This window comes from Trichosurus vulpecula, chromosome 1 (assembly GCF_011100635.1).
Source record: "Trichosurus vulpecula isolate mTriVul1 chromosome 1, mTriVul1.pri, whole genome shotgun sequence".
Classification (NCBI taxonomy): domain Eukaryota; kingdom Metazoa; phylum Chordata; class Mammalia; order Diprotodontia; family Phalangeridae; genus Trichosurus; species Trichosurus vulpecula.
In genome coordinates, this window is record NC_050573.1 from 432,130,656 (window position 1) to 432,147,072 (window position 16,417).

Below are 16,417 nucleotides of genomic sequence, written 5' to 3' on the forward strand. Positions count from 1 at the left end.
CTTGTCTTATCACTGAATACACCTTGCCAAAATCCAGCTCTGAATTTCTTGTGTCTTCCTCCTTCAATCCTATTCATGTTCATATTCTAATTGGACCTGGAAGAAATGAAACCATGTTCATTGACTCCATTACAAATTTATGTTATCTAATCATAGCTGGGCCCTCACTAGTGCCAGGTACTCATTCGACTTTTCCTTAATTGAGTCATTATACCACTCTTCACAGGGACTGTACCAGATTTCTGTCCCCAAGTTCCAACATCACCACTCCCTTTGGTGTCTTTGCTGAGGACTTTGCCTCATACAAAATTGAGGCTAAGGGCTCGCTCTTCTGTCATTGTCATCTTACATCACTCAGACATTGCCCCCCCAGTATCTCTCCTTTCTTTCTGGTCTTAGGCCATTCTCCTTGCACAGGCCCCCCCCTCTACATGCGCTATTGATTCAAACCTCTCCCCTCTTTTTCCACACATCACCCCCTCTGTATTCCCTGTTTTTTCTCTTCAGTCTCTCCAGCTCTGACTTATTCCCAGGTGCCTGCAGACACTTCTGTGTCTACCCTATCTTTTTTTTTTTCCTTTATTTTTTTTTTAGTTTACCACACACGGTTCTACATAGTTTTGAGTTCCAGTTTTTCTCCCCTCCCTCCCCAAGACGGCATGAAGTCTCATATAACTGTCATGTATAACTTCGCATTGAATTAATTTATGCTCTAGTCAAGTCGTGGAGAAGAATTTTGACCAATGGAATGAATCATGAGAAAGAAGAAACAGAACCAAAAAAAAAAAAAACCCAAAAACAAAAACAAAAGAGAAGCAGAAGAGGCGAGCATGTAGTGTGCCTCAGTCTGTATTCAAACTTCGCAGTTCTTTCTCTGAATGAAGATAGCATTCTCCATCGTGAGTCCCCTGGAGTTGTCCTTGCCCCTTTAGGTTGCTGAGAGAAGCGCAGTATGTCAGGGTTGGTCCTCACGGAATCCACATGTCTACCCTATCTTATGAAGCCTTTATTTGATCATACTGTTCTTCCTTCTTGCCTAAGCTCCTTGAGAAAGATGGTTCCCTATATCTCCACTTCCTCTCACTCTTTTAAACAGCCTGTAGTTGGGCTTCTGCCCTCACCTTTCAGCTGAAACTCTCATCTCCAAATTTATCAAGCAACTTTTATTCATTATATCTCATGGCTTTTCCTCAGTTCTTACCCTTCTTGACCTCTGTTCAGCACTTGACACTGATGATAATTTGCTTATCCAGTATACTCTCCTTCTTGAGGTTCTTGTGACACTATTCTCCAGATACTCCTTCCTAGTACCCTTTGTTGGTTCTTCAGGTCAGTCTCGCTAACTTTAGGTGTGTGTCACTCCAGCTTCTTTATTGGGCCCTCTTCTGTTTTTGTACTATATACATTATACATTATGTATACATTATGCATATACATTAGCTCCTGTGGGTTTCGTTATCACCTCTTTACAAAAGTTTCACAGATCTATATTCAGCCTTCTAATTTCTTTCCTTAGTTCCGTTCCGCATTAACAACATCTCCACTTAGATAGCCTGTAGGCTTTTTATAATCAAAATAACTAAAACAGAACTCATTATTTCTTCCCCAACCCCAAACCTCTCAATTCTTCCCAGCTTTCCTGTTACCGTCAAGGGTCCTCCAGTCACCCAGGCTTGCATTTGGTGTCTTTTGTCAAACCTTGTTATGTATACACCATCACTTATTTATAGCTCCTTTTCTCTACTTAACACAGTTAGCATCCTAGTTCAAGCCCTCCTTACTTCTCTCCTGGATAATAATCTTTGTCGGTTTCTAATTGGTCTCTGTGCCTCAAGTCTCTTCCTTCTCTCATCTGTCCTCCACACAGCTGCTAACGTGTTTTTTATAAAGTGTGGGTCTAACTATGTCACTCCCTCCTATTTAATAACTCTGTTGGCTCTTTTTTAACTCCAGGGTCAAATATAAACTCCTAACTTTGGCATTTAAAACTCTCCATTACCTGGCCTCTTCCTGCCTTTATTCCTGTCTTACCTCTGTTTCCTTGGCATTCCATCCATATTGGCCTGCTTCATGTTCGTCAAACAGAACACTCCCTCTCTTTTTTCACTTCCCTTGCACTGGCTGCCCCTCCATCCCTGGAGAGCTGTACTGCCTTACTGCCAACTTGTAGTTTCCTCAGCTTCCTTAAGACTCAGCTCATATTCCACTTTCAGGAGGCTTTTCCCAGTCCCCCAACTAGTACCTTCCTCTCTGAGACTGTCTTCCATCTACTCTGTGTATCTTTCATATACCTAGTTATTTTCATGTTGTCTCCTCCATTGACTATTAACAGATTGACTTAAATGCCTTCCTAACTCTTCTCTGCCTCTCAAAGTTTGTGTCTTCCTTTACTATTTAAGTCAAATGATAGTTCTCTGAAAACTTGTTGCCAACCCCCAAATTGTCAGTCATCTTTCTCTTCAGTTTACCTTGTATTATGCTTATCTGTGTATGAAAGGAAAAACTGGATGTTTTCTCAGTTGCTTTTTTGTTCTTGTTGGTAATAAGTTCTCTGTTTTTTTTCAAGTATTTGATATTTTTCCCTCTTTCAGGTGTCTTGCTTGGCACATAATCAGTGCTTAATAAATTATTCTTAGCGAATTTATTTCCCAACAGTTTCAAAATTGTCCTTCAGCGTGGTACTCTTTGTGTATTGGTTCTGTTGGAACTTCTCTTACTCTCTACATGCTTGAATTTCTACTTCCTCTTCCTTCAAATGTATTTACTCCACTGTCATTGATTCAGAATATAATTATATATAAGTATTGACAGATTTTCTTTTGTTTTTCACTTGCTGGTTTTGAATACTCATGAGCTGGCTTAATTGGATATCTTGCCCAGCTTTCTTTCACTTTCACGTATTTATTCCTTTCACTCTTTCTTGCTGTTTTGTAAGATATTGCCCTGTATGATCTTAGATCATTCTTCTTTGCAACGTTTTACAAAGGTTTTAAATTCATGTTTCTCTACTTAGCAGTGACATAAAAATGTTTCCTGACTAAGGCAGTTTCTAGGTTCTTTAATTGTACTCATTGTTCCCATTGACTTATATAAGTTAAATTTCCTAAACAAATTATGATAGCATATATCAATGTCTGTCCATTTTTCTGTTTCCCATTTTTACTCCATTTAAATAGTTTTTCTCCATTTAAATAGTTCAGTTTGGAGTTGCCTCAATTGCACATACCCTATATTTATCTCATTTTTATTCTAATTTGGTATTGCTTTTGACTTTGCTTTAATAAGTTGAGTGTACAAAGACAGCTGATTTGGAAATGACTTCCATATTATTAATCAGTTATTTTGAATCAGCATATTTTTAAGTGTTATAGTTACCTTTTGTTTTTTATACTAGTCATTTTCCTTTAACTCTTCCTTGTATTTATAAATTGCTTTGTAATTGCATACAATATCTTCCTCTTAAGACAACCAACCCACATGGAGACTAGGTCTGACAATTTATACCATATTCTACTTACATAGGCTCTTACCCCTCTCCTGAAAGGAAGCTGTGTTTTCTCATCAGTTCTTTTGGTTTGAGATTGTTACTTATAGTTATTTAGAGTAGAATTTTTAGATCTTGAGTTAAAAGGGATTTCAAAGGACATCTCTGGTTCAGTGGTCTCATTTCCAAAGAGGAGACTTATCTCTAAACCCAAATTGTCAATCTGTGAAGCAACAGAAGATAATAAAACAAAATAAAAAGGCTGAAAAAGAGAAAAAAATAGATTTCATAGTAGTAGAAACAACTGACCTGGAAAATAGGTTGAGGAGAAAAACAGTCAAGAATCATTGGACTATCTGATTGTCATGAACAAAAAAAAAGAGCCTAGGCATAATATTTCAACAAATCTTTTAGAACCAGTGGGAACATGGAAATAGAATCAAGCAGTCACCTCCTGAAAGAAGTTTCCAAATGAAAAGTCCCAGGAACATCATAGTTAAAATCCAGACCATCCTGTTCAGAAAAAAATACTGCAACAAGAAAAGGAATTCAAGTACTAAGGAGCCACAGTCAAGACTGTACACAATTTAGCAACCACCACTTTAAAGGAGTAGAGTACTTAATGGCCAAAAATAACTTACCTATCAAAATTGAGTGTAATACTACAGGAGGAAAAAATGGACATTTAATGAGGTAGAGGACTTCCTACTAGTCCTGATGAAAAGACCAGAACTGTGTAGAAACTTTGAAGTTCAAAGGAATGAAAGAAACATAAAAAGTTAAACATGAATGAGCAGTGAGAAAAGGAGGCCCTCAAAAAGATATCTTTGAAAGTATTCTTAATTATATTAAGTATATTTTTGCTCCTCAGCTTTTAAGGGTTGTAAGTTTCTGTCACTGTATTATATATGTATCTTGTAGTTATACAACAAAAACTTTTTACTTAGGAAGTGTATGGCGGCACTTAGTGAATACATAATAAATGCTTTATTTAAATCTATTTATATTATAGCATAGCCTTAATTTAGTCCCTTTGTTGGCCATTGTTCTATAAAAATAACCAGATTTTGGTTTTAATCTCTCTCTCTCACTGTTTTAATTTAACAGATTAACAAAACTTCAGATTTTGGAACTTAGAGAAAACCAGTTAAAAATGTTACCAAAGTAAGTAAAGATATACCATTAAATTTATGTGATTTCCTTTTTAAATTAACTTTCTTTTAAATTGTAAAACTTTTTTTTTCATTCTGTTTTCCCCCCATTCCCTATCACACTGTGGGCAAAGCAAAGTAAAACAGAACCTTTGTAACAAACAAACATTGTCAAGCAAAACAATTCTTACTGGCTATATCCCAAAATGTGTCACATTTTGAATATTGAGCTTCATCTTTGATTTCTTTGGAATCATGGTTAATCATTTCATTGGTCAGAGTTCTTAAATTTTTCAGAATTGTTCTTTTTTATGTTACAATGTAATTTTTTTCCCTACTTCTGCTCACTGCATAATGTATCAGTTTATACAAATCTTCACAGGTTTCTCTGAAACAGATTCTCCATTTCTTCTAGCACATTAATATTCCATCACATTCTTATAGTTTGTACTATAATTCCCTAACCAGTGAGCACCCTCTTAATTTCCACATATTTGCTATTATGAAAGGATCAGCTATTAAAATTTTTGTACACAATTTTTATACAAGATTTCGTAGAATTTTTCCCCCTTTCTTTGATGTTTAACAGGCATAGTAGTTGTATCTGTGCGTCAAAGAGTATGCCTATGCTAGTAACCTTGCTAGCATAGTTTCAAATTGCTTTGCACAGTGGCTGGATCAGTTTGCACCTCTACCAGGAATGCCTCTTCCAACAGTTTTCATTTTCTTTTTTTGTCATCTTTGTTAATCTTTGTTAATCTTAAGTTTAAGTAGAACCTCAGAGTTGTTTAATGTGTATTTCTTTAATTACTAGTGACTTGAAACATTTTTCCAAACAGCTATAGATAGCTTTGATAATATATTTCCTTAAGAACTTCATATTCTTTGATCATTTATCAATTGACAAATGGTTTTTATTTTCATAAATTTGAATCATTCCTTATATCTTTGAAATGAGACTTTTTTTTCAGAGAAATTTGCTGCATATGAGTTTTTACCTTTTACTTGTTTTCTTAACTGCATTGGATCTGTTTATGCAAACACTTTAAAATTTTATATAATCAAAATTGTCCATTTTATATTCTGTTATCCTCTCTATTATTTATTCGGTCATGTACTGTTCTCCTATCCATACATCCCAAAGGTAAATTCATCCCTGTTCCTTTAATATATTTATAGTGTAACCTCTTATATCTAGGTCATGTATCCATTTGGAGATTCTCTTTCTATATGGTGTGAGGTATTATTCTAAATCTAATTTCTTTCCAAATGTGATCTGGTTTTTCCAGCAGTTTTTGTCAAATACTATATTTTTGTCCAGTAGCTGGGATCTTTGAGTTTGTCAAACATTGATCTATTAGATTTGTATGTTTCTGTAGTTGTGTACTTAATCTGTTAGGTTGATTGAACTTTCTTATTTTTTAATCAGTACTAGATTGTTTTGCTTCTTGTTGTTTGTAGTATATTTGCCATTTAATTCTGCCAGGTCCCTTTCCTTCCCACTTTCCCCCCCTCTTACTTCCCTTAAGAATCTTGTCCTTTTCCTTTAGATGAATTTAGTTATTATTTTTTCTACTTCTGTAAAGTAATCCTTTGGTAATTTGATACTAATGTATGATTCCCTTAAAAAATTTTCAATGAAATTTGTGGTTATATTTGGTCATGTTATAAGATTATGGCTTTTTATCCAAGTAAAAATATACATTATTTAAGGGAAAAAATTATGTATTTCAGTGAATATTAATTTGTTGTTTGTGGTCACTAGTGATGTTATAATTTAAAAATTTCATGCTTCAGTATGAATAGTACATATTATATTATGTATGTATTATTTGTAATTCAGCTACCAGAAACCTGATCCATCCATAATAGACAACGTGAACCAGGAAGGAAGCAAAAAAGATTTCCAAGCAACTTAGGGTCACAAATTCCATGCCCCGAATCTTATGTACCTTTTTCTCATCAACTTCATTTAGTAGTCACTGTTTTATATACACAATTTTAAAAGGAATTTAACTATTTGATTTCCAGGCCTTATAGCAGGTCAGAAGCAAAAAATTAAAAGGGAGGAATGGCACTGCTGCACAGATATAATTGAATTATAGAATTACAGAGTACATCAAAAGTCATATAATGTAGCTCTTAAACAAAGAATCACTCCTTACTCCAACAGTACCATTAGGTGACCATCCATCTTCTCTTTGAAGACCTTTGCTTGAACCTTTTCTAAGCGATAGGGAACTAATCTTCCCTCTCTCCCCCCCAACTCCTGCTGCTCCCCTCCCAAATTACGTTATACTTAAATGCTATGTGTATGTGTGATATGTGTATATGTTGTTACCTATATTGAAATGGAAGCTTCTTGCAAGTTGCGATTATCTCTTCCTTTATATTCATATCCCTATACATCTGTATACACACTTCTGTGTCTCTTTAGTTTTTTTGGCTTAAGCTCTTATAAATTAACCCTACTTCCACTCTAATTACCCTTACCCTCAAGTCTCCCACCTCTCCCACTTGTTACTTCTTTCCCTAGTTTTTCAGTTTTGCTTTCTAGTTCCTTTTGCTTTCTTCATTTCACGTAGTTATTTAATTTTTCCTCTTTTTTCCCCCTCTCAGTTAAGTAGTCAAGTAAAATCTTCATTTCTTCTCCTTTCCTTCAACTTGTTTTGTTAGCTTTTAAACTTTAATTTTTGCTCCTTTTTCTAAAAAGCATTTCTTTCCCTCTTTCTCTTCATTATTTCTCTTACCTTTTCTGTTAATTCTAAACTTTCATTTTTTGATTTGTGGCATTTGTATTTGTTTAGTCCTTCATTCTCTATATTCCTTATGTAATTAAAACTTCTAAGATGCACATTTGGAATTTTTTCTTCCTAACAATTTCTGTGTTTTTACCTTGTAGATTTTGTCTCTAGGTTCCCTTTTTAGAATGCCAATTTCTCAGGTGATAGAATGAATGTTTCCTCATGGTAGGAATTGTCCTATGTCCCTTGACTGTGCAGTTCATTATTGCCCTCTCCATGGTCATTTTCCCCCTTTGCCATACAATCTCCTCCCTGCATTCATGTCCTCCCACCCTTCTGGATGTCATTTGTGCATGTGTATGTGGGTTGTGTATACACACATACCCTACAGAGCTCTGATTCCTCCTTTCCTCAGGTAGGATGAATGACCTCTTTGAGCACCAATCTCTGTAGATTATAGCCATTGTAAAGCCCTGATCTCACTTTCTAGAACATCTCCCATGGGAACATTTGTCAGTGGTACCCATTCTCACAACTGAAGGAAGATGCCACCCCATTTCTTCCCCCCTTTTTATCCCTTTCTTTGTTTCCTCACACATTTCTCTTCATCCTGAGAGACTACAGGAATTATTTTCCCTTTGTCATTAGGTTTTTCCTTGATTAGAGTTTCTCTCATATTTTCCTCTATCATCTTACTCCTGTCCCTCCTTTTATGTACCCCTCCCATGCTGTAATTTATTCCCACAAAAAATAGTGATTTCACTTGTAGGCGGTATGTTGTGAGGTTTATCCATAATGTTTCAGGCCTGTTTCTGTACTATCACTTCTTTTTGATTCTTTTTACCCTTGTCTCCTGGTGTGCATTTAAAAGAGAGTTACTGTTTTTATATCTTTCTTGTGTTTCTTTTTTCTCCGGTATTTGGGAAGCAAATAATTTCTTCAGGCCTGATTTCTTTCTAGGAATGTTTCAAATATGTCTGTTACTGTTTAATGTCCATCTCTTTTCATTAATGGTTATGCAGGGTGGTTCACCTTGGATTACATTTTGAGCCCCTTTCCTCCTTGGATCCCTCATATTGTTTCTAGTGGGGACAGAATAGTTTTGTATCATTTGAATTTTCTTTCTTTTATATTCAAAGGTCTTTCTCTTGGTTGCTTGCAGAATTTTTTTGCTCCTCACTGGAATTATTAAATTTAACCATAGATATCTTGGAATTTGCAGCATAGGATTTTTTTTTTTTCTGGAGGTGACCTGTGTATTCTTTTGGTTGGTACTTTGTTTATTTTGTTGAGAAGTTTGGGGCAGTTTTCTTTTTTGTATTATGGTGTTCAGATTTTTGGATTTGTTATGTTCTTCTGGGAGTTTTGTAATCCTTAGGTTGTACCTACACATCTGTCTTCAGGGTCAACATATTTAGCTTATATTGAGATCATATTATCTTTTAACGTTGTTGCTTTTTGCTTCTCTAATTCCAGATTTTCTTTCACTTCAGTGTATTTGCATCCCCAGTTGTCTGCAATCTATACTTCTGCTTCTCAGTACCTACTCTTTTTTAACCTGGATAGCACTTAATTTTCATTCATTCTTCACATATTTTTTAGTGCTTATTTTGCACGTGGATTTAAAGACATAAAGCCCTTACTCTAAAGGAGTTTACTCTGTAGTCCAGAGGTAAGGTCCACTGTATGTATAATTGTATTACAGAGCAGTAAATTGTAAGTTTCATATAAGAAGAATTTTTGGTTGCTCTGATTGTTGCAATTATCTGTTATCTCACTTTTGATTTTTATCAAACTTGTTGTAGTTTTATCTTTTGCCTTGATGGTCAATAAATATTTCATTCATTTTTTTATGCCAATTTGCACAATGAAATGATGTAACTGAAACCCCAAAGTCATTAATAATGATCTCCAGATTTTGTATAACATGAAATTGGGATGGAGGCCATGATAGTCAACTAATATTTATTAAGGACCTACCATGTGCCAGGCACTGTGCTGTACACTTTATTAGTATTATTGATCCTCACAACAGCCCTGTGAGGGTAGGTGCTGTTACTATCACCATTTTACAGTTGAGGAAACTGAGGCAGATAGGGGTTCATTGCCTTGCCTGGGGTTATAGTTGGTTAAGAGTCTGAGGCCAGATTTGAATTCAGATCTTCCTCCAGACCTAGCGTGCTTATATACTGCACTATCTTATTGTCTCTAAGGTAGTAGAGGAGTGATTGACAAGGTCAGACCTGTGCCACTGGAAAATCATTTGGGTAGCTAGGTGGAGAATAGCTTGGACTGGATTGAGATGAGGCAAGTAGAACAATTGGAAAGATTATTGCCAGTAATCCTGGTTACTGGTGATGAGGACTTAAACTAGAGTGGTTGCTACATGAATAGGAAAAAAGGAGCACATGAAAGATGTTGTAGAGATGAAATTTGACACCTGATTGGATATGTGGGATAAGTGTGAATTAGGAGTTGAGGATGAAACCAGGGTTGCAAACCTGAGGGGCTAGAAGCATGGTAGTGCCTGTGAAAGGAACAGAGAAGTTTGGAAATGGGGTAGGTTTGAGAGAAACTAAGTTTTGTATTTGACATGTTTTTTTAAAAAAAAAACTACTTATGAGACATAGTTCAGGATGTAGGATTATCTGTATCCAGATAGTAATTGAACCCTGGAGAATGTAAATGCTGAAAGGAAGGTCAGGCAGGATGAGGATTAAGAAAAGACCATTATATTTGGCAATTAAGAGAGGACTGGTAACTTTGGAGATGGGAGGTTTATTTGAGGGAATGAGCTTGGAAGCCATATTGCTACATTTTAGAAGATAATGAGGAGCATGACTCAGTTGGAAGCACCAAGGGCAAAGGACTTTTTCAAGGGGGAACTTGGTTTGCTGCTTCATTTCTTTCCTACCTCCAAACAGCAGGGTAGAATACTATATTCTAATTGTATTTTTACTCATTCTACCAGTACTAGTTCCCCCTCCCTTATTCTTGCAAAGGCTTGCATGAAATCATGTCTTTCTCATTTGGTCAACATCTTTTGATAATTCACATTTATAAGATGCATTAGGGCTTACAAAAACCCTAATATCTGACAATGATCCCTGGTTTTCTTCTAGGCTCAGATAATACACTATCTTCATGAAGTCTTTGCTAATGCCTTTCTTCTCTCATGTTCACTTGTATCTACTTTGTATGCATCTTATATATACATATATGTACACATGGTCTTTCCCATTAGAATGTAAGTTCCTTGAGAGCAGGGAATGTTTTGCATGTCATTCTATCCCCAGCACTTAGCTTAACACATGGTAGGTGCTTTGTAAATGCTTGTTTACAAATTGCCCTCAATCAAGTTGGTATTTCTGATTTACCCATTTCATTTACTAACATCAACATTCTTACAGTCATCTTGTCATCTCCTATAGAAAGAAAATAGAAAAAGAATTGAGTACAAGAATGATGAGGAAATTTAAGTTGGAAAAGAGCTATAAATAAAATGGTATGGATGAAAGTAAAAGGTTAGGGAGGAAAGTAGATTCATTTGCATCTATAGGGTCATAACATACTTTGTTACAGTTTATTTTCTTATACTTTTACCCTCAAAATGCTAAAATAATTTTTAGTGAATCTTTTAGTTATTCCAATTCATAAACTTTGTCTACATGGCAACTCAATGGGTCAAGTCTCATTGATATTTTTATGTTATTTGTGGTAGTGTGATATTGCTGCCATGTATTTGTATTTCCTATAAAGTTATCAATTTGATACAACCTAGAAAATAGAGGGGAAAAACTTCTTTAAAAAATAGCACTTCCTATTGGCAAGTGGTTTTTAGTATAGTCAGTATGTTACATGATAGTTTTCACATAAAATAATACTTCAGTAGCATAAGCAGCCAACTTATTTAAGTGAGTTTAGATGAAATAGATACCTTCCAAATAAGGAGACATTAAAGTACAACTCTTGAATTATTCTGTTATGAAACCATTTGGATACTTTTGCATTGTTCAAGTTCAGGTAGTTACAGAGAAAATGTGGGTGTTGTTAGAGGAAAGAAAGATGTGCTTATTATAGTTTTGAATTAGTTAGACCTTATTGTCAGCTAAACATACTTGCTCTTTACTAGTTTTCTTTTGAATGACTTAAAAAATTATTGGATAATACTTTAGAATCCCAGAGAATTGTGGATTTAGATCTTAGAAGAATCTTAGAGGGTACCTAGTTTCTCGTTTTTTGCCAATGAGGAAACTGAAGCTAGAAAGATGAAATATTTTGCCCAGGCATAAAGGTATACTGAGTGAAAGAGATAGGATTCAGTTATAAATCCTTTGTCAACACATTGTATGCTTTGTACCACACTGCCTCTAATATTTAGGGAGGTAATCACTTCTTTTTCTTGAGATTGTGGATTTTCAAAGGAACATGCATAAGTAAAAGATTATTAGCCACCTTGAAAAGGACTATAGTATTTACCCCAAACTTTTGAGCATCTGTTGGCTGGACTGTGGAATTAAAATAATCCGTTCTCTGAAAATTTCATTCTAAATATATTTAAGTATAATGGCTGTGGCTGGTTTTTCTTATTGTTACTTGATTTCGTTTGAGAGAAATTTTAAAAGACCAAAATTAGAGACAATAGTACTAAATTTATTTTAATTCAATTTTGAATCAACCAAAGTTGAACCAACTTTATATAAACTGAACATTAAGATCCATTTCTTTTAGTCTTGGTGAACTGCCTGGGGAATTGACAAGTGAAGCGATTTGCCCATTAAGTGTTAGAAATAAGTATTGAACCCAGGTTCTCTGACTCTGAAATTATCTGTTCATTACAGAATACTGCTGACTTCAATAATCCATTAGATGCTGAACATTTAAAATAATTCCTTTTTAATCTGTTCACACAGAACCATGAATAGACTGACTCAGCTAGAGAGACTGGATTTGGGAAGTAATGAATTCACAGAAGTGGTAAGTTAAACTAAATAGTACTAAAAATATATTTTATAATAAAAAATACGATATTAAAATTACCATATAAGCAAATACTTGACTAAATAAATGTTGTTTGTAAAGCTTTTTCAGATGTCTTTAAAATGATTACATTGTCTTCTTTGTTCCCCCTTTTCCCTATTGTAAAGCTTTTAGACTTAATAAGACTTGCAAATTTAAATAAATGTATTCATAGATTTACCAAAAGACTAAAGATAAAATATCTTATAGGGAAAATGGAAAACTATGAACAAGGATCTAGGACCTAAAAATAAGAATAAAAAAGGAAGTTCCATTTAAAGGATGACCAAGAACTGGACTTTCTTATTTAGAAATTAAAAGAAGGAAGATTTGGGAAAAGATGGTAAAAGTTAAAGCATTCAAATTTATGTCTAATTCAGTGTCTTGGGACAGCACAACTACAAACCAAAATTATTTCTTCTTCACACTCTCTCCCCTTTTACTCTCATTCAGTGATAAGAAGGTATGCATTCCTCTGGAATCTGAGAAGACAGATAAAGAATGGGTCTGTTTGAGTTACAGATGAGACAAAAAGAAATCATCAAGAACAAGTAGCCATAATTAAAGAAAATTCTTCAGTGTGGTACAAAATCTGATTTTAGGCATTTGACATTTTTTTTGAAAAAACAACACTTGAATACCTACTTAGTGGAAATGTCTGTTGCAAATTTAAAATTCTAGATTAGCTTCTCTGCCATGTAGCAGGCCCTCTGAGCCAAAAACTCAGGCCATTATTTCATAAATTTGCCAGCAATTACATTAAATTTAATGTCACCTTAAGCAAAATGATTGAGTATAAATCAGTTTTGTAGAATCTACCTCCTGACCATAGGTTTTCCCCAAAGATCTGTTGTCCACGTTCTATATGATCCTTCAGTCTGTTACAGCTTCTTTCTAGTGTACCACGTCTGCCTTAGGCAAGAGAACAACATACACAATATTTCCCACAATGTAAATGAAGTCGCTGTCGAGAGGCATTAAAATTGTGGTCAAAACTCCAGGGGACTCACGATGGAGAATGCTATCTTCATTCAGAGAAAGAACTGCGAAGTTTGAATACAGACTGAGGCACACTACTACGTGCTCGCCTTTTCTGCTTCTCTTTTGTTTTTGGTTTTGGGGTTTTTTTTTATTTTTTTTTTTTGGTTCTGTTTCTTCTTTCTCATGATTCATTCCATTGGGTCAAAATTCTTCTCCACGACTTGACTAGAGCATAAATTAATTCAATGCGAAGTTATACATGACAGTTATATGAGACTTCATGCCGTCTTGGGGAGGGAGGGGGGAGGGAGGGGAGAAAAACTGGAACTCAAAACTATGTAGAACTGTGTGTGGTAAACTAAAAATAAATAAAAAATAAATTAAAAAAAAAAATTGTGGTCAAATATAAGTCGGTTTCCCTACCATATTGCAGTGGAAAGAAGACTAGGATTGGAAGCAGAGAACCTGGATTCAGATTCTGGCTAGTCTAAGATTTAACATTTGTAGTTATCCTCCATTTACTCCATTTATGATCTTGGGCAGACCACTCAACCTCAGGACCTCTGTTATCTCATCTATAAAACGATGAGTTGGACTCTAGCCTGTGCCTTCAAGTTCTAAATCTGTGATCTTAGGATCTACAAGTGTGTCCATTTTGCAACTCGGTTAATATGTACAAAATTGATTTCATTTTTGTCCCTGAATCAGCTGATTCTCCTGACTTCTCTAATTTTGTCAATGATGTCACCATTCTTCACATCACTGAGGCTCAAAAATCTAAGAATCCCTTGCTGTCTCTCCCTTGTTTCTTACATCCAGGCATTTGCCAAATCCTTTCAGTTTTAATTCAGCAGTGGCTTTCATATCCAGTCATCCTCCACAAGATCATAGGGTTAGAGACATGATCCTAGTCTAACACCTTCATTTCACAGATGAGGAAATCAAGGCCTACAGAGATAAAATTACTCCCACATGGTCTTACTGTTAAGTAGTAGGACTAGAATTTGAACTCAGATCCCCTGACTGCTGATCCAGTGTTCTTTCTGGTGCACCATGCTATTTTATTTCATTCCTACTACCCCAATTCAAACTTGACTATGGCAGAAATCTTTTATGATATCACTTCCTCTAGTCTCTGCCCCTGCCAACTTTTCCTTGATGCTGTTGTCAAAATAATTTCCTAAAGGATAGCTCTATTCCTGTCACCATGCAATAGCTCAAACACCTAGTTTAATGGCTCTCAATTGCTTAGAGCAGCAGGGTCAAACTCAGAAAAGGGAACCACTAACTGACTTCAGAAACCACACATTTAAGAGTATCTGTGTTCTATTGTATTTTTGTTTATTTTGTTAGATATTACCATATTATATTTTTTTCTAGTTCTTGCTTGAAAGTGTCCTGGACCTGTTTGATTCCTCTGGGATATATACTAAAATTCAAACTCTTCAGTTTAACAAGCATCATGGTCTACAATTTGATGCCAAGCTACCATTCTAGCCTTATCAGCCATTTCCCCTTATGTACCTTATATCGAGCCAAATTGAATATGACATATGCTTGCACCCTGTACCCAAATTTTGATGTACATTATTCCCCCTTGGAATGCCCTACCATACATTTCTACCAATAAAGGACCAGTGTTACTAGCTACAATGCTGATTCGCTATTCACTATGCCACATTGCCCCTGAAATGTTCTAAACAAATTTCCCAGATATTTCTTATGTATATTTGACTATATTGTTATTTATACTTTTCTTTCCAAACAGCCTGAAGTACTTGAACAACTTAATGGATTAAAAGAATTTTGGATGGATGGTAATAGACTGACTTTTATTCCAGGGGTATGTATCTGAAGTTATGAATGTCCTATTTTATACTAGTTATTTTTACCAATTATATGGGCTGTGTATCAAAAGCAAATTATACCCAAGTGAGGAGATAGGCTTATATCTATGTAACCCAGGATAGTGATTTTTCTTCCGTAGTTCATTTCATTGTTGAACGCTCTCCTTTTTGTCATTAGCTTACCTTTACAGGTGCGTTAACCTGCATTTGTCTTTAATAAATTATTTGAATGTAAAACTTGCTGAATTAAAGGATGCCTATCAGTTGGGGAATGGATGAACAAGTTATTGTATATGATTGTGATAGGATACTGTGGTGCTGTAAGAAATGATGAGCCAGATGGTTTCAGATAAATCTGGAAAGACTTATATGAACTGTTGTGAAGTGAATAAGCAGAACCAGAAGAACGTTGTACACAGTAGCAGCAATATTGTAATGATAATCAACTGTGAAAGATGTAAACTACTCTGATCAAGACAAAGATCCAAGACAGTTCTAGAGGATCCATGATGAGAAATCTGTCCACACATAGAGAAAACTGATTAACTCAGTACAAATTGAAACATACTTTTTTTATTCATTACTTTTCACCTTTGTGGTGGGAGGGTGTGGAGGGAGGTTTGGTTTGTTGGCCAGTATGGAAATATGTTTTGTATGACTTTACATGTATAATCGGTATATTGCTTGTCCTCTCAGTGGATGGGGGTGGAGTAACAGGTAGGGAGAAAACTTGGAACTTGAAATTTTAAAAAATGAATGCTAAAACTAAATGAATGAATAAAAAAATTTTAAGACATAAAAAGGCAAGTTATAAAATAGTAAAGCAAGATAAGTTTAACTATTTTATACTTGTCCTAATCTTTCCAATCAGCTTTTTATTTTATCTTTCTCAACTTGTTTCTATAAATGTTCTTCCTCTACTCTTTTAGTAGTTATCATTATACTTTAAGTGATCTTTGATTTCCCTGGTTTAGATATTCCTTTTGACAACACAGATCACAGTGCCTCCAGATTTTCTTATCCTGTCTGATTCTTGTCCATGCATTACTATAAATTTTTCGTAGAACATGTTTCTAGTACATTGAGAATTTTCCTCCACATAATTGGAAATTTTTAGTTAATTTTCAGTTACTTTATCTGTTGGAAAATAATTCTACTTTATAAAGTAATAATGAAATCTTAAACTACCCC

General features: G+C 35.0%; 1 protein-coding gene across 6 annotated transcripts in view; it reads left to right on the top strand.

Annotated features, from left to right (window-relative positions):
• ERBIN (erbb2 interacting protein) overlaps positions 1–16,417 on the top strand; it is a 191,029-nt gene that overhangs the window by 110,714 nt on the left and 63,898 nt on the right. For all 6 annotated transcript variants that reach the window (XM_036762182.1, XM_036762176.1, XM_036762190.1 and 3 more), the window contains 3 exons: positions 4,592–4,648; positions 12,293–12,356; positions 15,148–15,222. In XM_036762182.1, the coding sequence (XP_036618077.1) occupies positions 4,592–4,648; positions 12,293–12,356; positions 15,148–15,222 (196 nt within the window). The remainder of the gene's footprint in view (positions 1–4,591; positions 4,649–12,292; positions 12,357–15,147; positions 15,223–16,417) is intronic.